Source organism: Chelonoidis abingdonii, chromosome 6 (genome assembly GCF_003597395.2).
Source record: "Chelonoidis abingdonii isolate Lonesome George chromosome 6, CheloAbing_2.0, whole genome shotgun sequence".
Classification (NCBI taxonomy): domain Eukaryota; kingdom Metazoa; phylum Chordata; order Testudines; family Testudinidae; genus Chelonoidis; species Chelonoidis abingdonii.
Window position 1 is genome coordinate 62,356,822 of NC_133774.1, and position 22,013 is coordinate 62,378,834.

The following is a 22,013-nucleotide window of genomic DNA, read 5'->3' on the forward strand; positions in this document are numbered from 1 at the left end:
CTATAAGGTATTATCTTGCATTAAAATTCCTCTGCCAAACTGATGATGATAAGAGTCTTACATAAAAAAGTGTCTGCAGCTGGATTCATTTCTTGGCATGGAAACTGTGCTTAAATGCACTTAGCATGTTAATTAGACACTCATGAGAGTGCAAAGTGCAAGTGGTATTTATAGATGTAAAATAAAGCTGTTTATGTAAAAACAGAATTATGTCACTGATCACAGCATGCATTGGTTGATTTTCCATCAGAAATGCTGATTCGATGAAAACAAAACATTCCATGGGAATGTGCAGATTCTGTCAAAACTTGACAGAAGCCAGGCAGATAGGCAGGTGTTCTGCCTGTTTGCCTGGCTGCCTCCTTGGACTCCCCAACTCCTCAGCAGCCTGTCTAACAGGTTGCTGGGGAGTCAAGGTCCCAGGGCTTGCAAACCCTCAGCTCTCTGGTGGCCTACATGCGGGTTACCATAGAGCCCAGGCTTCTTAGCGCCCCAACTACCTAGGCAGTATGACTCTCCCTGGAGAATTGGGTAGCCCCTAGAAGCAAGATGGAAAAATCTGTTTTGGCTCTCCCAAAACGAATTTTATTTTAGAATTTAGCTCTCATGAAAAAATTCAAATTTTTGAATTTTTCTTCTGATTTGCAATTAATTTTTCCCCCCCAAAATCAATTTTTCCCCCATGGGAATTATATTTTTTTCCAGCCAGCTCTAATCATCATATTGAACAGCCAATACCTGCAGTGGACTCATCAAGAATATTGCCAGAAACTACTCACGTGCTCAAAGTTAGGCACTTGCTTAATCAGCTGAGGGTATATCTACACTACACAAGGGCCACTGCAGCTACACCTCCATAGCACTATAGTGTAGATGCTTGCTATAGAGATGGAAAGGGTTTCTCCATCTCTGTAGTAAATCCATCCCCTTGACAGGCAGTAGCCAGGTTGATAGAAGAAGTCTACAGTAGCTGCATCCACTGTGTGAGTTAGGTTGACCTAACTGCATTGCAGAGGGCACAACATTTTTCACAGCCCTCAGTGACATAACCAGGTCAGCTTAAGTTTTAGGTGTGTACCAGTCCTTCGTCAGGGCCTTTAAGAATGTTTATAATATTCTCAAGTAGAAGCCATTATCAAGTCAACATCTGGCAACTGTTATAAGTTACCACAGACATATCCTATTCTAAGATTAAGGAAAAGCTGTGGTAATCGCATAACATTGTATGGTTAGTGTTGGAAGATTCAGACTTTTTTTTAAATGGTAAACATAAGGTTGGCTTCTATAATGGTTGTAGATAAACCAATGTTCTAGTTTACCCAGCTCCAAATCTGGATATGTGACCTGGTGCAGACATTGCACACTGCCTGTAAGGCAACACTATCATATGCCAGAATTAAACTGAGACCTTCTCAGTTGCTTGTTAGAAGGCTTACTTTAGACCCTGGTGTTAATCATTCCTATACTACTACTTTATAAGCAAAACTAGCAAAAAGGGTGGACATACTGTATTTGCATAAAACCAGCCCATTTCTGACTCCAGCATAAGAGGATTTAGACCACAGTTCCAATAACAATTAATTGCACTTCTCTCTCACTTCCAACATCTCGGATGACTATTTTGCCTATTTCTAAATCATTACAACACCTTGCACACAGTCCGTTATTTGAATTCCATGAACTATGAGTTAACCATAGTGGATATGAAAATTAGAATCATAGGACTGGAAGGGACCTCAAGAGGTCATCTAGTCCAGTCTCCTGCACTCATGGCAGGACTAAGTATTATGTAGACCATTCCTGACAGATGTTTGTCTAACAGGTATTCTTACGCTGGTTTATGTGCTTTATCCTAACACTGGTCTAAACATTTTGAGTCTGTAACCTGCATGTGAGGTAGGGTCCCCCTTTGGTCATGCCAGAGTCAGAAAGAATAAAATATATCTGAAGAGTCATATGTGGGCCCAACCTGAAGGTCCCTTTCAGAGAGTTTTTCAAAGCATTCTACGACTAGTAATTAGTTAACTTCAGCAGGAATAAATGGAACAGCTTTATGTCAGATATATTCTCAGTTGAGAAAGTGATTGGATATTTTTGGATTTACTTTACAATACTGTAAATCCAACTGTAGAAAACATTCATATACAAAGGAACAAGGAGGGACAGAGCACTGGACATGCCTTTCTCAGAGAAGAGAAAATCGACAGATCAGTCAAAATTTTCCATTCTCTATTGAGTTGGTGACTAAATTGACTAAATTATTTGGTGCAGCCAGTAGTAAAAATACAAGAGAGAACAGTATATGAATACTAACAGACAAAAAAAGAGATGATATTGGCAGGATTAAGGCAGAACCATGGCTTGGAGAATCATATTCCTGAGCAATTTTGTGGAGGGCAACTAGTAGGGTCAACTTCCAGGTTTGGATGCTGGTCCATGTTGTCACTTTGCATACTATCTTGGCTTGACATGCTGGTCTTCTCTACTAAGAATGTGGCCATCAATCTAGGACTGGGCTTTGGGTCCTTAAAGTGGGATTAAATCCCAGATTTTGAAAACTGAATGCACTCAATTTTATATCCGGTAGAAATGATCTTTTGACCTCTGTCACAGATGAAAGTAGAGAAAAATCAGTTTTGACTTCTTGAATTCTGTTTAAGGACAAAATGGCAAGAATACAATATTGTGAAATGGAAAACGTCCTTATAAATTGACTCCATTATGTCATCAATGCCATGAAAAATGGAGCAGTAAGTTTCCAACTAGATTGCTCCCAGCTCTAAGACTATGTGTGGACACAACTGCTGCTAGGACCTCTAGCATAACAGTAAGAAAATTAAGTGACATTGTACATAGGCTGCACTAGAGTCTCAATGGGTGTAAATGATTAGTCGGCCTGTGAATGCCTGCAGTATAGCACTGAGTTTCCTGGGTGGATTAACCTATTCTGCAGTTTAAGGAATTTGAAGCTGAATGATAAAAGACTACTCCCCTGGACTGCAAAAGTTTGATACAAGAAGATATATGTCCCCAGAGGGTACTGGCTTTAACACGAAGGGAGAGAACTTCCTGTAGGAGAAGGTAGAGCACTATCTTGTGGTCCACATTTTTCCAGAACATCAGTAAATTCAAAAGTTTTATGTATTGCTTAAGTATCCTGGCCACACTGAAGTCAGTGACAAAGGATTTCACCCCAAAATCACATTCATCACTTTCTATCAAAATCGGGGAATTGGTAAAATGCATAAAATAGCAGAGGAGGCCACTCAAGATAGCACATTCATTACTGTTTTTAGTCTGTCTCTCTGTAAAATAGTGATATCTTGCAATTTGATAATACTGTGGAAAAAAATCTATATTTAGATATTGGAACTTTCAAGCAATCTCTTGAAAAACTGCCTGGTTCAGAGATCATCCCACTGATAGATGTTTTCCAACTGAGTCAATCTACTTCTATGTTTAGGGGGCCCTTTATGTGACAGCTGCTCAGGAACACAAAGTGTAAACTTATCTAATGAAAAAGCGACACAGGCTTCCAGTCTGTCCCCATCTCTCCATCAGTCCCTGCCTCACTCTCTGCCTGTCCTTAAGGAATTGTCATTTTACAATCCAAAGATCATTTTTACACTTTTTCCCACTTCTAATTCTCCCACCTGTGGTTACAAGCCAGACTGCTGGACTCCATCTGGTCAGAGGTAAAACTTCAAAAGCAAATTACAATTGCATTGTCCTTAAGGGCTGGTAAACAGGCTTTTTGAAGCTCTCAACCCCATTCTTGCATAGATACAAGCAACTTCAGCTTGAATTAACCCCTTGTATTCATATAGCAAAAACTACCATATCAAACAAATGGAAGGAACATATTCATAAAATATTACAGGCAGCCTGATTGATTGCTGAATGCAGGTAAAATTACATATCAACCTCACCTGTCTTTTAATAATAGACTTGAATCTTAAAGGCATACATTACATCTCGCAGTGGGAGTAGTGTCTGTAAGTTAGCAATTACTAGTGAGAGTAAACACTAATAATCTAATATTTTGCAACGGAAACATATTTTTGTTTTGCAGATTTTTATCCCCTTCTTGTTTCTTATTATGATCAGATGATGTTTGGTTTTGGGCGGATAACACATTTGCTCTTGCAGACATAAATCAATACTGAAGTTCATTTACTGTTTCACTGGCCACAAACTTACTATTTATCCTTTTGATTTCAACACTAAATCCAATCTCACATTATGTGAGTGGCAGAAGTAATAAGATTTCATCCGGAAAAAAATCCTATTATTGGCAGTATGGGTGAGAAAGAAAGAAACCTCATTAATGGAAGTCAAAATAAGGAAAACACTAAGTGAGTACTTAAGCAATGGGAATGCCATCATCTTGTACAAAAGGATAAAAAAAAACAATGTGACACGTTTCTCTCTGTGATTACTATTTCCTTCAGGCTCAATAATACAGAGGGGATATGTTTAACCCTTTCCAGATAGCATTGCACTGTATAGAGTATAAAAAGTTATAAAGGGAAAACATTGTCTCATTTGCCTCTCTTACTCATTGATAGTTGGCCAACATTTTACAAAGGGGCTCAGATATCATCTTCCCTTTGAATGGAGAAGGACTGGAAATGAATCTATTTTTCCAATACATTTTCATAACCAACCAATTCAAGTTGATGTTCTTTGTTCATGAAAGCTCTAATTATATTAATAGTTGTATCACAGTATTGTGTGCTGAAAACAACTTGGAAAGCTAGAACTGTGGGTTTCACTGCATAGACATAGTGCTGACTCTCATAAGTACCAATTACAACAATTAATTACTGAAAACTATTTTTAGAATGTTTTAGGGAGTTTATAAAAGCAATTTATACCCCACAATCTGTAAAGCCAGATTCCCTTACTATAGGTGCAACTGTAAAGACCTTGGAAGGTTAAAAATGTACTTTATTTTAGATATCCCAAAAAGTTCTCTGTATTAGCTTTTCTAATAAATCATATCATGATTTTAGGGTCTGATATCTAAAGCTCCTAGGTCCACTCATAAATACTATGTCCTACTGAAGAGGGGTGGAGCAAAAGATTTCCCTCCTACACAATAATATAAAGTACCTATTTCCAGACATTCCTTAAACCTCAGTGATACTTCATTTAAAATTGATCCATCCTGCATCTCAGATTATTGCAATTTTTGAAAGAAATTCTATGTTTGTGAAGACAAGAAAACATCTTTATTACAGATTGCTTTCTTTAGAAGGCAGCTGGTTGAAGTTTCTCAGAACTTTGCAATTGTAAAAATAGTACCAGTGAAGATGGAGTAATGGGGAGAGCGCAACTGAAATGGCCTAAGATGCATAATAAATGCAGTTTATTACATGACTATGCAATTTATAACCTGACTATCACCATCATACATATGGGAGAAACATGTATGTATATTAACTCCAGTGAAGCTGGCTTCAGTGAATTATAGATACATGAATACAATATTTAAATTAATACATTCCGTATATACCAAACCTTTTTATATGCCTATCAGTGAGAGCCACAACTGTTAAATGAATTGCTGTTAAATAACTAACATGAAAGTGAATATAAAACAAATCATATAGGTAAGAATTCTCCATAATGTCCTAACTATATCATCAAGCATTTTGAATTATCAAGGCTGCTAACTGCCCATCGTCAAATGTAGATAAAACATGAGAAATTGCTTTTCAAACTAGGGAAGTCCCACTAGAATGAAGGTATACAACAACATCATCAGAAGTTAAAGCTTCATTTGCAGGATATGTAAACCAATGTGATTCACCAGCCTCACAACATTTCATTAGCACTTCAGAAGAACTTCAATCTGAGTTCCCTGTGTATTATGGAAATGGCTAGAAAATACTTAAATCACACTTCCATAGCATCTTCCATCTAAGAAGCTCAACTTTTGTACAAATGTCAATGAATTATTGTTCATCACACTACTGTGAAATAATTACCTATCATCGTCATTTTACAAATTTGGAAAAGAAAAGAGGATAAGTGGCCTGCTTAATCTTACATAGGAAGTTTATGTGAGTGCCAGGAACAGAATCCAGGAACTTGCAACCCTAGTTCTGTACTTTAAATGATTAAATGATAATAATATTGATTTAAGCATTTTCCATTGAGTATGTAATATAGAACTGCTTTCTGAAATGACAGTATAGTTAAGTTTGTTATACACTAGAAAAGTAAACCATAATTTAAAAAAAAAAATAAGACTTGCCCTTGGATGGCTAATAAGTTTTAAGGAATTTACTGGATAAACAGCTACACCTCTACCCTGATATAACACAACCCGATATAACATGAATTCTAATATAACACGGCAAAGCAGTACTCCAGGGGGGTGGGGCTTCACACTCTGGTGGATCAAAGCAAGTTTGATATAACGCAGTTTCACTTATAACGCAGTAAGATTTTTTGGCTCCTGAGGACAGCGTTATATCTAAGTAGAGGTGTATTCTCAAAATCAGACTGGCAGTCAATTTCAAATCTTGGAGATGTTTTCCTACTTTTTTTTTTTTAAGATACATAAATAAAAATGAATACAACTGAAGAACAGTACCTATACTATACACAGTAAATATTTCATCAGAAAGGACACTGTACTTCTGTGGTATCAGTTCCTAAAAAAAGCAAACACAAACTTTTAAAAAGTGTGCACTAACTTTACAGAAGTATGCACAGAAAATATGTAAAACTTAACTTTGTTTGGTGTTGGTGATCTCAATCAAAGTCTTAGTAGCCAGATATGTATATTGCATACACAACCATAACTGCTTACACTATGGTGGAGAGTGTTAGCAGAAAGGCCAACATCTGAACTGGCTTGGAGATAGGCCTATTCAGCTACCACTTGTTACTCCCTGACCTGGTCCCTCAAAATAATGGTTGAGGCACATTGTTGGAGTGGGGGTACAGTAGGAAAACTTAACTACTCTTGTTTCTCCTGTGTCTGTCCTGTGGTTAGAGGATTTAATTACTTAGAACTATCAAGCTAGAAACATTTGCAAGCATAATTTCAGTCAATTAAAATCAAATTAAAAAAATAGTTAAAGTGATATTGGGACACAAAGACCCCTACATATCTTTCAGCTTAGCACATGAACTTTTATTTTTAGGCCCTGTTGTGTACAAGAAAAATTATCATACATGATAGGTTACCAATGTTAGGGAAACATTGCCATGTTAGCCAGTTACATAAATAACTTGAAGCGTTTGGATGAATTTGAGACAAGTTAAAAGGTTGTAAAAACACATTTGAGTAGTTTCATTAATACTGAAAAGGCTCACTCAGTTGTCCCCAAAATTATATAAAAATATAACTTCACAGAGAATAAATCCTGTGCCATTGCTTGCAATGTTAAGAGAGATATTTAGTATGAAATCTCATTCTTCTAAAAATAATGCTAAAAGACCACATGCTAAGAATTACCTTACTTGATCTTTTCCAACTCTTCCTCATTAGCATGGTCTGAAAATGAAATAAAGCATTTTAATTATCTTGTACTTTGACAGACATAGAAAAAAGGAGGCTAACTGTCTTCCAAAGGGACAATCCACATTTAACCATAGCTTCTGTTGTGACAACAGATATTTTCCAGTGACAACTACACAGGACTGAAATCAAAGCAACTAGAACCATCTCTTATACTCAAGCAAGTATACTCTTATACTTCAGATGGATTTGGTTCTTCTAATATTTTTGGAGAAATTAGGATAATGAACGCGAAGAATGTCTAAAATAAAAAACAGTAGGGAAGTGGATAAAGCAATGAAAAAAATCAATTATTTTAAAAGTAATTGCAATTTTTGACTGATCACTTGAGTAATAAGCTTTGAATTTTAGGAACACGTGCTTCAATACTTTAGAGTAGTCTAGTTCCTTTGCACAGCAGATACAGCCACAGGTGGATACCTTCTGCATAATGGCATCCTTAGGTGGTGTGCCGCCACTATAGAATCTTTAATACTACCCTCCTATTAGTTAGTGGTGCTGGGGATATGGTCAGGGAAAAGGTGTGTGACTGGGGCTCCCATGTGTCTGGATAATCCCTGGCCACCAGTGCAGCCTTTACTTTGATCTTCCTTGCTCCAGAGTCCAGGCTAGTGCCTGCTAATCCTAGGATCAGGTGAACACAAAGGCTGCTTGAAGAAGTTGTTCTCCACCCATCTCCAGACTTGCACCAAGCACTCTTTGGCTGCTCAAGAGACTTTGGCCAATTGAAATTTTTCTGGATTTTATTTTCAGCTGGTAAGAAATTAGAACATTCTCAAAATTTAGTTGCTGTGCTATGAAGCACTGATCATGTTCTGCCTTTTCTATAATTAAATTTTATAAACAGTTCTGAGAAGCAATAGGTTTCCTAAGGTGTCAAGTGTCTAGTCGGGATATCGTATACTAAAACCGCTAAAGAATTGAAGGTCTCCAATAACCTTTTATTATTGGCACACTACACTTTCTGGCATTAATCTTACAAAATTATTTGATATTTGATTTGATATTTGTTCTGACTCATTTTTAAACAAATGGGTCCACATGATATTCCCTGAATAATTTGTCAAAATTTAGCAATCCCAGAAATCATTTGCTGTCGTTTCTGAGGGCGGAACTAGCATGGACACAAATTCTTAATCACTGAACAGGATAGATACAGGGGAACAATTTAGCTGAGTTCCAACAGCCACATCAAGCATTTTATTTGAGCAATTGAGTTGTGTACCTTATATTCATAAAAAGGTTAATGTTATTTTAGCAATGTAAGTTTTCATTTAGTGTGAACAAATAAAATGGCATTAAGTTCACTGAAACTCTTTGTCCCTTGCAAAATAAGCAAATTGTGCACTATGCTTAATTTTAGTCACTTTCTTTTTCAGGTGGCCAGAAAAGAGATTTACAATATGAGATTTCACTGACAGGAAATAAAAATACTGATGGAGGAAAAAAAGTGGAGGGGGAGAAAGATGCATGTTATTGATAATCTTAAAATAAATCATGAGACTTTTCCATACCAAAAATAAAACCCTACCTGGAAAATTGGAAGAAAACTGGTTAACCCATGTGTATTTATTTAAGCTGCTAAGGATAGTTTAAATCTAAAGGGCCAAATTCTGTCCTCAATAAATAATACTCAAATCTTAGTAAGTACTTTTCATCCACAGATGTCAAAGGGCTTTACAATTTTGGTTAAGTATTATTATCTTTATTTTTACAAACAGGAAAACTGAGGCATAGAGAAGTTAAGTAACTTGACTAAGGTCACACTCTGAGTCAATTGCAGAGCCAAGACTAGAACTCAGATCTCCTGAGTCCTATTCAGTGTTCCACACTGCCACACACTCAGTACAGTGTGTTTTGGATCATATCCTAAATGAGGAGAGAATTGGGCGGCAAGTTTAAATCACATAGAAATCTAATACTATTTAATCTCTGAGAAATGTACTTTATATTCTAGCTACAGAAATGCATAATTGTACGTTTAAGCTTATCAATATTAAAACATAGGCTGTTGCAGTACAAGTTTAAAGTTGTAGTAATAACAATCGGATCAACTTTCCTTAGAAGTCAATAAAATAAATGCATAAAACAAAATAGACTGATAGATGAGTTGCAGGAAATGGTATCATTTGAAAACATTCCATGACCTGAATCCATTCCACTTTCATTTTCTTTTTCTGTGATATTATTAACCTTTAAACAGATACATAAATATTACAGAGGTAAAACAGAATTCAAGGGACCAAACAAATCAGCTGCATTTTAACAATGGGTATATTTTTTCTAAAATCAAACTAAGATTATGCATCATTTGGGATAAACCACTTCAGAAATAAATCAGTACCACAGATTTTATTTGCATTCATCAGTAACATCCTTTTAACATTCGTATATTTGAGCATTTTTAGCTTTTATTTTATTTTTAATCTTCTAACATTAGCCAAGCAATTTATAGTTCTAGAAGACATAAAGGAACATGCAGCTCAAACAAACTTACAGTTCCTTTGTAAGTTCTCCAGTGATGAAATCTGTGCATTGAACTTTGCTAGAAAAAATATCATGCATGCATAATAGCACAAATGACCATGATAAAGGACACAAGTTTACAAGAGGGACACCAATATGCTTTTCAGATCAGTATGCATGCAGTTGTAAATTATATATATGCCATGCTTTACATTACACTTTACAAAACAAATATTTATCATAAATAAACACAGTGAGTTTAAAAAAAACAAGAAGTTTTATTTTTACATGACTCAGATAATTTTAATGCTAATTTTAGGCCTCATTTTTTCTAATTAGATTTTTTTAAATCTAAAATCATTCATACAGTACTGCTTAATTTTTGTAATTAGAAATAGCATTTTTTCTAGTGCTTCTCATATTTTATTTTTCTCAATTCTTCTTTTGCTTGCAATGATTACCAAACTGCCAGTCTACACAATGACAAATGATTCCAACTGCATTATTCATGTAAGCAAAGGACAGTGTTAGCACCACACAGTAAATACACAAGATTTTCTGATTTAGAATTGTTGGAACTAGTGTTACTGCAAATAATATATATTTAGGATCCACTTCTGGAAAGCAACTCAAGAAAAATAGCTTTTATAGTTAAAATGGCCCTAAAACTATAGAACTACAATTTTTATTCATGACATTTTAATAATACATTGTGACTGTACTTAGACCAACATTGTATTGAATTTCTTTTAAGCTAAGGTCTCTTTTTTCTCCTAGAAGAAATATATTGGAAATGTAGAATATTTAGCATAACTTTACACAGTTTATAGCATCTCACTCTTCCCAGTACCAAATACGCTTTTGCAGATTTTCTGTATTTTAGAAAGTGACAATTTTTTATGTGAGGAAACTGGATACATCAGCTGCAGATCTGAAGGAAGATCCTCTCACCAGCCAGTATTTTTGACATTGCATCCCATCAGAACTTCTCTCACGTAGATAAACCAGAGAAAGTGCTCCATAGCACTGGAGAAGAGAGCGAGTATGTGCAAGACTGGGTGTCGCTCACCTCTCTTTTGGGTATTTCTAAGCTACAAAGGCTAGGCACCCTAAAATCAAACACCTACTATTCTTGAATCAATACTGTTTGATGTTTTCAGTGTTCCACATTTGTATCACACATCTGTTTGCACAGATAAGAATATACAACATGCTTAAACATATTTTCACCACCTCCAGGACTAACTGTAAGCCAACTGTGTTTCCCTACAACATAGAAACAAAACACCTTAATGTTTCACAAATGGGATAAAAGGATGTGGCTCCATCCACGACTCAGTCACATAACTTTTGATGGTCTATCAAGAGTAAACACTTGAAGCCTTACCTTCTTTCAACACACTATGATTAAATATTTAGCAGCAAGGATACTCCAAATCTTTCTGGTTTGGGGAGCAAAAGATCATATCGGGCTTTGTAATCTGCATCACAAATGCATCAAACAACATTATAGTTCAAAGGTTCATAATTACTGGGAATGTCTGTTCGGGAGAGGCTGAAGAGAGGAACAAAATCCATGCAGGAGGCATGAGCACCAAGACTAATCTCCACTGCCGAATGATGATGTAACAGTTGCAGAGCTCCTAGTGCACTATCCTTCAGGTCAGTAGCATAGGGATACTCTACCCATGGAACCTAAGGATGTTTCTGAACATGTTTCTAAAACACAATACTTCTAACTCCAGTATTTATAGCTATTAAACCATGTTTGGAGATGCTCCAAAGATTTCAGTCCTATTCCAAAGTACACTTTAATAAGTATACTGTACCAATACAGATGGCAGAGTATAAAGGAAAATTATTTACTCAAACACTACAGACCATCTGCTCTCATTACTTACTCTGGGACCACATATGTTATTTGAATAATTATTTTACAAGGACCACATCTTGCCTATGAAGATGCATAGGAGTAACTAAGCGAAAGGTTCTGCTTTATATCTCTAATATAATTAATTGTCTCATGAATCTCATCTACATTTAATTCCCTGAAAACTACCCTCATTATTACAAGACCTTTTAAAAGAACACCTTAGGATGATGATTTAATTGGAATGAAATAAGTTTTTTAAATCTCTATGTATACATAAAAATAAATAAGTAAATAACAGAGAAACTGAACACAAGATCCATTGCATCTTGAATCTTTAAATAATTGATGCATTCTTAAGAATCAACTCAGAGTTAAGTTGGTAAGTTCTCTTTCCCTCATGGTGACACAAACTCTTAATCGAACTTTGCTAGAACTTTACTCCAATATGCACAGGTTGGCATGCTATTTTTAAAAAAGAAATTCCACCCTCAAATTACAAATAGAATAATGAAGGTCGCAGGCCTCTTCAAAATGGGAGGTATCAAACAATCACAGTTTGAATGGAAGAATAAAATTGTCCCTTTTGGTAAAATAATATATAGAAAGTAAATGGAGTTGAAGATCTAATATAACAGCATGTCTTCTTGTTGCTACCATCATAATCCACTGAATCTGGAAGAGGCTGCTAGCCAGCCTATGCACTCCTGTCCCTTCTCACATTCAATTTCTATCCCATAAGGCAAAGATCCTGTTGAGGGGCAGGAATGAAGAAGCCATGCTGTCATGAGATGATATTCAGAATATTTAGATTTCACTGTGTAATGGATGGTTATTCCTCCTGAATAGTGCCTAGCACAATATATGTCTGTGTTTGAGTGTGTGTGTAAAAATAAAAAAAAAATCTGTAGAATGTTACTTTCTACATCAGAAGTTTTCCTTCTTCTGACTGTTAAACTTTGAGCAACAGGGTTGTTGCCAAATAGCTCAGTAATACCTGTTTTAATGACAAATTTTAATCTCAGATATGTTTTACAGTTTATTATCAGAAATAGTTGTCATGATGCACATTTGTAGGATATTGTGCTGAGCAAAATGGATGAAGCAATTGTTTAAAAGAGAGACAATGCATTTTCATTTTTTGAATATGCACACAATAGGTGTGTCTTTTTTTCAGACAACTCTTACAGAATATCATGAGGGTGCTTAATGGCGGCAGAATTGTTTTCAGAATTCTAACTCTACAGCATTCCAAGTACCAGGCATACACATTCATGTACTGGTGGTTTGATTATAGCTGAAGGAAAAATGAAAAACAGTGTTTCAGTCCTCCACAGCCTTCCTCATCTTGTAAGTAGATAGTAGTTGTATGACACTCCAACAAGACTATGTACTACTTATTACAGTCCTGTATTAAACAAGGTAAAATACAACCTGCGGAAGACCATGGAGACAAACTTTTTTTTCTGTTCTCCTACCTACTTAATCTCTTAGCTTGGTTTACTTGACCTCTGATGGTTGCTTCAGGTAGTAAGACTTTCTATGTTTGATTGTTGGCTGTGGTGGGCAGATTTTACACTCCCTATTGAACACTGACAAAGTTCCTCCTCTACCTTGGTGGGTCCTGCGCTTATTGGCAGATTTGCTCACCTCAGTGATCTTCCCCACAGTCTGGATCAACTCCTCCGGTGTCTGATCAGGAGTTGGGAGGTTTAGGGGGAACCCAGGCCCGCCCTCTACTCCGGGTTCCAGCCCAGGGCCCCAGATTGCAGCAGCTGTCTATATTGCCTCTTGTAACAGCTGCATGACAGCTACAACTCCCTGGGCTACTTCCCCTTGGCCTCCTCCAAACACCTTCTTTATCCTCACCACAGGACCTTCCTCCTGGTGTCTGATAACACTTGTACTCCGTAGCCCTCCAGCAGCACACCCTCTCACTCTCAGTTCCTTGTGCCTCTTGCTCCCAGCTCCTCACACTCACTTCCTCTCCTCTAGCTCCTCCCTCCCTGACTGGAGTGAGCTCCTTTTTAAACCCAGGTGCCCTGATTAGCCTGCCTTGATTGGCTGCAGGTGTTCTAATTAGCCTGTCTGCCTTAATTGGTTCTAGCAGGTTCCTGATTACTCTAGTGCAGCCCCTGCTCTGGTCACTCAGGGAACAGAAAACTACTCATCCAGTGACCAGGATATTTGCCCTCTACCAGATTCCTGTACCCCACTGGTCTGGGTCTGTCACAACACCCAGAAGATTAAAAGGATTGTTTCAATTTTGGTGTTTAGGAATGACTACTAAATATTTCTTGAAATCTATTTCACATAAAATATATTTATAATTCAGAACAAAGACAAATATGTCAACCCAAATTCCATGAACCACTGGGTATGTTCTTATCTGGCCCACTGAGAGGGTGAATGGAAAAGGCAGTGGGGAGGATTTACCATCATACAGTGGGCCTTAAAACTCATCTCACTATATAACTTGTCAAGGGGCTGATGCTGCTTTCCAGAAAGGATTCTCTCCACTTCCTTTGTGAAATTCTAGGGAGTAGACTAAGGTTTCCCATTAATTTGAGTCCTTCATGAGATTACAACAATTTTCTGCCCCTGTGGGAGTAAAAATGTGTATTATAGGAAAGAGAATCCCTGTTATTTTACAGGCACTGTTCAAACTGTAATTAATTTCTACATTTCTAATTTAGTTAAATTTCTAATGTAAATTGGCCAGCAGCACTTGTAACTCAAAAGTCAACAGGAGAAAAGATCCAAACTAAATGCTAAATGTACATTATATTGGCATTTGGAAAAACCAAAGGATAACATTTTCAAAATCACCTACGTGTCTTAGTCTTGAAACTCAATACGACATACACTTTCAGAAATTTTACACAAAAGATCAAATTTAATGACAGAGATAATAATAAAGGGGTCCACAAAAAATAAAAAAATGGCAAATCTTGTAGGAAAGCTCAAGTTTTCTGTATCTAATGGCCAAAATGCCCACATAACGTCAACATTTTCCAGTGTTTTAAAGTGCCCATTTTGTTGTTACTGCTGTACCCTCTCGGATTCTATGAAATGTCATCCTTTGAATGAAAAGTGATAGCTTTGCAGTCAGCATAAATAAATAAAAGCAAATATGCTCAGGAATAAAAATTGACACAATATACATGTTAATTTTTCATTACTTAACTTTCTCATATTTTTAAAGCTATAGTTACATCCATGTTCTGTACTGGAAACTAAATAAAATTGTATTTCTTTATATATTTTAACTGAAAATGAGAGAGAACTAGTTTATCAAGTTGTGAATCAGGTTTAATATGTTGCAAATTTCATAGATTCTTTCTTGAAGCAAATAGCTACCTGGTAAAAGCTTGACAATGAAAATCCATCCTGACCAAAAAAATGCTCGTATAAGTTATTTAATGTATTTATTTTTGTGCTGCTCCCAATCTCTGAATCCTTGTTCTTGACCATCATTTTTGTGCCATGCCCTTGTCTTTCACATGCCATGATGGATAAGTAAATTACATTAAGTGTAGAAAAGAAAGGATTATTTTATTTATGGCACTTCACTAAGACATCAAAAAATATCCAGTGTTTTCACAATTAAATGCCAAGAAGCAGAAATTCTAATTATTACAAGTTTCCCTCTTCATTCCAACACTGGAATATCTCTGAAATGTTGACACTGCAGCACTAGGTCCAAAATTTTTAAGAAGAAAAAATGGTTCATCAGTGCACTTCCATATTAATTACTAATATGGAATTTTGTTTGAGACTGTTGTACATTTATGTTCCACCCAGATCCCTCACTGTTTTCACTAGAGGATCTGATATGAAGTATGACACTTTTGCTCAAATGCATGATAAACACTGATCAATAATGTATACTTATAACAAATTTGTTTCAAGATTGCAGTCTCCTCTTCTTACCCTACTAATCATATGACCATGGAAGGATCATATTATCTATGTTCTGTAAGCAAAAACAGGTTAACACTTACTTGTTGAAACTTTTAAACTTACCATTTCTCTCTGTCCTTCCTTGGGAGCCAGTAGAACTGATAATAATATAGATCCCAGATCATGGTCAGGGTAGTGAGGATCCTTCAAAGACAAGGTGATATCTGTTGGCCTAGCAGACCAAAAGACAAACATTTATTCTGAATTTTGAGCACCAGTTTAATGATGTTTCTGAAGCATTAGGCTCAACAGGATCCACATTTTATACGAAACAACTTAGAAAATAATTTTTACAAAACAATTACTTTAATGAGTTTTAGTTTATTTCTATTCTTAAGGACAGACATCTAAATACATTTTTGTAAGAGCCAGCATGTCTCAAACCTAGATCTGCTGAGCTGCCAAGCAGTGAACATCTCCATACTGCCACCCAGCAGCAGCTATCACCAGCTCATGCACCACTATCCATGACTTGCTGTGGACACAGATCATGGGAAGTCCTGCCTCAAGAGGTCTGCAAGGCAGCAGCCTCACAGCTACTGATTAACTCCCTGCTGTATATAAATCCAAGAGCTGTTCCAGGAAGTGTTCTGGCAACAGCACACATCTCCTGTAGCTGCCACAATCATTCCATTCATGCTCTTGAAGTCCTGGCTTCAACCTCAGCTTCATTTGGACCTTTCCTCCTGACCCAGCCGTGGAAACCTGACTCAGACTCTGATCTTTGGTATCAACCCCAGCCTGGAACTTGATTATGAATTCCTCTGCTACTCTCAGCCTCAGAGTTGACCTTGCTCAAACCCTTGGTCCCAACTGTCCTTCCTGACAATTTCACACTTTCCAAGCAGCTTGTATATACTGAAGCAATTCAATCAGAAGAAAGCTAAATTTAAGAACAAGATGTGGTACAACTCAGAACAACAAAAACCATGGGAACAGAAATAAAATGGCTGTCTCCTAAGCCATCTGTAGATACTGCAGCAAGTGTTATGTATGATGACTTAACACAGTATTATTAACATTAATGTTACAGCAATGCTCCAAGGCTACGCGTCCTTTCACTGTTAGCTGAAGTGGCAGAGGCTAGTTATTTTTAAGCATCTTGAAAATTCTATTTGCAATGCCACACGCATGAGATTAGTTGACACCTCAAGGACTGTGCATATATGACTCCATGGACTTTCACACCTACATCATACCTGTTTAATTCTAGTGACGTGAGATCCATAAAAGCTGAGCCAATAAAGTCATCCTGAAATCCAAAATCATAATCGAAGACCTAAGACATACAAGAGAAGAAAGTATTTCCAGTATTAGAAAACTTTTTTTGAAACTTCCTTAATAAATGTTTCTTAAGTGTCCATTTCTCAGAGTGGATTTTCATCCTGTTAAAGCAGGATTACCATAGGGTTCACGCCTATCTGAGGTAAGTAAATTAAAATTTGAAGCTGCTCATTTAAAGTTCAATGTGCCTATTTCTGGAATTGTTCAAGGAACTATCAGATCTGGACTGCATAAAATTAATAATATCAACCTTCTATGACAGAACAAGCCATTTTATAACAAATCCATTGAGACTGAAGAAGAAAAACAGATGCAAGAGATTTAAAAAAAAAACGCAGATTAAGCATCCAGGTTATGAATTATACCTAAATTGTTGCATTGAGTAATTCTATAAAGCACAGGCATGAGGGCTGAGATATAGTTGTCAGAAGCAAATGGACTGTGGTGGAAGTATTAGTACTGATAATACACCGCTAGCAGTATAATTTTGCAAGGTGCTTTATAGAATTTTCTTTAAAAAGGAATTACAATCTAAATTAAGCAATTAGGAAATTTACATATGGGGATTTTATCACTGGAAAAATTAATAAATCAGTATGCGGTGGCTGTTAGCTGACCTGTCTACCATGAGAGGATGACAGATCTCATGAAGCATCTAAACCAGGGTGGCCAAACTGTGGCTCATGAGCCATATGCAGCTCTTTTACAGTTAAAGTGCAGCTCGCAGACCTCCCCTCCCCATTCTCCACCTACTAGATGGGGGGCAGGGGGGAGGTTGATGTTATCTGATTTAAGTATGACCATGCAAACCATTGTTGCTACCATTGTTATATAAAAGTGTGACACGTGGCCAGAAATGGTTAAGCAGCTTACAGGCTAAATGACCCAAAGTCAGCCATTAGAGACGTGTTTAGAAGAGTATGTAACCAGTAATTAGGGCCATTCCATGGTAGATAGGCTAGAACTCTGAAATGCAAACCTATATTGTTAGAAATTGGAGACGATACTAATTGTATGTATGTATCCATATCTTGTCAAATGTTAGCCATGTAAACACACTGTTTCTGTCTGTCACTATAGCTGTTGATTTAAAGATCAAAAGGGAATATTAACATCTAGATGAATCTTGGGTGAAATAATGTCACTGTCTATATGTCTCTTTAAAGTTTGTGATAGACTGCCTAATGGATGAATTGCCTCGTGTTATTTTGGATAGCTAATTACCAGTGATGCTTAGGAAATAGGTCTACATCAAAGTATCCATGATTGCCTACTGTTTGCCTAAGGACTCCTAACTGTATAAAGATGCCTTGGGTCCCAATTCTTTTTATCTCAGATCTACTTAATGCTTCAGGCAGTGGACGCTGAAGCCCATGATTGAGATCTCCAATCCCAAATTGGAACACCTGGAATATAAACATTGGACTATAACCTATGAACCAATTCTGAAAGAACTCTTTGAAACTACAAAGCTCACCATCTCTGCTATGAACGTGGATCTCAAAAATCATTACAAGTTACACTGAATCTCAAGAATTGTACTTATGTCTGTATGTATACTGATCTTTTAACCAATACTCACTCTCTTTTCTTTTTTAATAAATTTTAGTTTAGTTAATAAGAATTGCCTGTAAGCGTGTATTTGGGTAAGATCTGGAATATTCATTAACCTGGGAGGTAATGTGTCCGATCCTTTGGGATTCATAGAACTTTTTTATATGATGAATAAGATTTTCAGTAATCCTCATCATATTTGACTTGGGTGTCTGGGTGGAGGTCCAAGGCCGCGTTGTTTTAAGGGAACTGTGTGTTGGCTTCTGGGTAACCAGTAAGGTATTATAGAAGCTGTTTTGTGCTGACTTGGTAAATCTTAGAATTGGAATATCCACCAGCTTTTGAGATTGCCTGCCCCTTTATTTGCAGTTCACCCTAATTCAGTGATCTCAGCTGGCTACCCTGGGACTCCAGTCACTGGTGAAGATCAGAACTTCTGCCTTGCAACAAGGTGGTGGGGTAGGGGCTTCTTCCCAGTGGGGAGGGGGGCCTCGGGGCTTCAGCTTTGTGGAGTGCACCTGCCGGGACTCAGAGCTTCAGCAGAGCAAGGCTGAAGCCTCAAGGCCTGTCAGGCACCTCCCGCGGGGATGAAACCCTGAGCCCAGCAACTGTGCCCCCTCTCTCAAACTTCTGAAGATGTTGTATGTGTTGTATGAGTAAGTTTGGCCACTCCTGATCTAGACAAACCTCTTACAGAAACCTGGAGAGGAGTCTGTGGCCATTGTACATATTAGTGCCAATAGTGTGGGGATAATTATCCTCTCTCATATTAAAAGCCGGGGAAAGGACCTTGTTGAGGATATGAATAAGAAAAAAGAAAAAGAAAAGAAACAAAGAAAACAGAATCGTTACAAGTTAAATAAACAAAAATCTAGAAAAGTAAGGGCCCAGTGATGCCACCTTTACTCATGTTAACTCCAATAGAACCACAACTGAAGATGGCATAAATCAGGCTTTGAAATATCACAACACTAACATATATCAGATAATACAGAACAGTGTAAAGGACATGCAACAAACTGCATGATCTCTGTCTGATTCAATAACAAATCATTACCTGGATAGTGAGAGAGAAAGTTATTCTTAATCAGATACCTGTGAGATTTAATTTGAATGTAAGTAAATATGAAAAAGCTAACAACCATACCTATGTGAACACCAAGAGCCTCAGAGTTCCCCTTTCCCACAATATATTGTGATACAGCATGGCCAGAGGGCAGCATAAAAGTGTTAGCAGGGGGCCTTATTCCTTGCCAAGGGAGGAAGGTTTGCTTTAGATTAACTAGAGCACCTGACTCCAATTAGAGCACCTGACTCCAATTAGAGCACCTGACTCCAATTAGAGCACCTGACTCCAATTAGAGCACCTGACTCCAGTCATGGGATATAAACCCCTGCTTCAGTCAGACAGGGTGTGTAGTTGAAGGAGAAAGTTGGTTAGATTGGAGCCAGAGTGCAGATTGAAAGAGAAGAGTTTGTCCAGAGAGAAATAGAAGGTTTGGAGGAGTGCTGCGGTGGATTGGAAGCCCAAAAGAAACCCTAGGTAAGTGCACCAGGCTTGTATAGAAGAGAGGCGAAAGCCCTGTCACAAGCTGACGGGATATGAGAGGGAGTAACCCAGGGATAAAGGATTAACGCTAGGTCAAGTGGTTCACCACAATCCCAGGGCCTCCTGGGTTGGGACCTGGAGTAGAGGGCGGGCCCAGGTCCCTCCCTCTCCACTTCCCTCCTCCAAGGACACTAGGGGAGTGATTGAGAACTGGTTCAGAGGCAAGCAATAGCGCTCTGAACCTACCCCAGAGAAGAGAAAGCGTGAGACCCAGCAGAACAGTACCAGCAATTTACCACAATATACTCTATAAAAACAAAGACAACGGGTTTATTTACTCTGCTAATGAAGATACCGGCAAAGGATGAGTTTAAAAAAATTGGAGAAAAATGCATTTCTTGGATGCTTATCTACATTCAATGCCAACTGACTTTTATACACATCTTAAAATACAGATCTTGAAGATGAATTACTAAGTTAACTCACGCATCAAGATGAAAACTTGTTTTAAAATCAACTTTTGCAGCTGTGCATCATTTTCTGTGAGATACAGTATTTGAAATTCAGCTGTTTTGTTCAGAGTACAAACACATCATTGCATTGTATGAAGCAGTACAGCCTCCCCTGAATGATCAAAATGCATTGTACTGTTCCTTTGAGTCACTGTAGTAATTTGATACCTTAGTGGGGGGGACTGCAGTTATTCCTGACACACAACTGGCCAAAACAAGCAGTAGTTTATATAAATGTTTCTCACTTATATTGTTTCCCTTTCTTTCACCCTGTAAACCTGATCGCTCATTCAAGTCTCTAAATAAGAGTGGTAATGGAGCATCAATGAATTACAATTAATTTCAACAGCGTTTGATACTGATGCACTTCTTTATCAGAGTAAAACACAGCACATTACTGAAGGAATCTCCCAGTGCAGAGCTAAATTCAAAGAAGGTTTGAGTGGTCCTTGTCTCTCAAGTGTTCAGTTACTTTCACCATTTTCAATTTCCAACTCTTTCAGTGGGGAACAGAACACAAGCTAAGGTACACTGTCCTCAATTCAGAATGATGAGATTAAACATCATGTTGTTTCAAATCAATTAGAGATGTCTAAATATTGTTATTTTTTAATGAAATCTCTGAGATCTTAAGTTATTACTGATCTAGGTTTGTGCTGGTGCAGGTACAATACTGCAGGTTTTATAAATGATTGTCCTCCTGCCCAGAGGTGATGGAGATTGTGCTTGACTTTTTATCCAGCACCTTACATAAACTTAAGGACCTATTGCCAGGAAGACATTGTAAGCTCTTTTGCATAGGGACTTTTTGGTCTATGTTTGTACTGCACCTAGCACAACAGAGTCCTGGTCCATCCCTGGGGCTCTTTGACACGATCTCAATACAAACACAAATATGGTACTTCAGATCCCAGTTTCCCTTCAACTTTGGATTAAGTCTTTTTTTTTTAAATAACCGCTCTATTTTTAATGATTGAATGGTTCAAGGTATATTGCAATCCTGCAAGGCACTGAGTACACTCACACCCAAGGAAAACAATATAAAGCAATGCAAAACATATGTAAAAAAAAGACACCTTATTTATTTATGAATATCAACAATAATGGAAGCTGAGAACTCTGCACCTGGCAGGATCAGGCTCAAAATACCCTTCAGCAAAGAACAGTTTTTTAAATGCCAGAAATGTTTTTCATGTAAAAATTATCCTACATATAGTGGTATTCCCATAAATATAAATTAAAAACATTATCTATAAAAAAAAATTTAATTTTTTCCCC

General features: G+C 37.2%; 1 protein-coding gene across 8 annotated transcripts in view; it reads right to left on the minus strand.

Annotated features, from left to right (window-relative positions):
• Window positions 1-22,013, minus strand: part of MCTP1 (multiple C2 and transmembrane domain containing 1) — a 505,482-nt gene that overhangs the window by 276,516 nt on the left and 206,953 nt on the right. For 7 of the 8 annotated variants that reach the window (XR_012656107.1, XR_012656106.1, XR_012656105.1 and 4 more), the window contains 3 exons: window positions 17,036-17,115; window positions 15,900-16,008; window positions 7,475-7,513 (listed from right to left, as the gene is read on the minus strand). Coding sequence is in view for 5 of the 8 variants with exons in the window: in XM_075067094.1 (XP_074923195.1) it covers window positions 7,475-7,513; window positions 15,900-16,008; window positions 17,036-17,115 (228 nt within the window). In the remaining 3 variants the exon portion in view is untranslated. The remainder of the gene's footprint in view (window positions 1-7,474; window positions 7,514-15,899; window positions 16,009-17,035; window positions 17,116-22,013) is intronic. The other variant, XM_075067093.1, reaches the window with a different exon arrangement.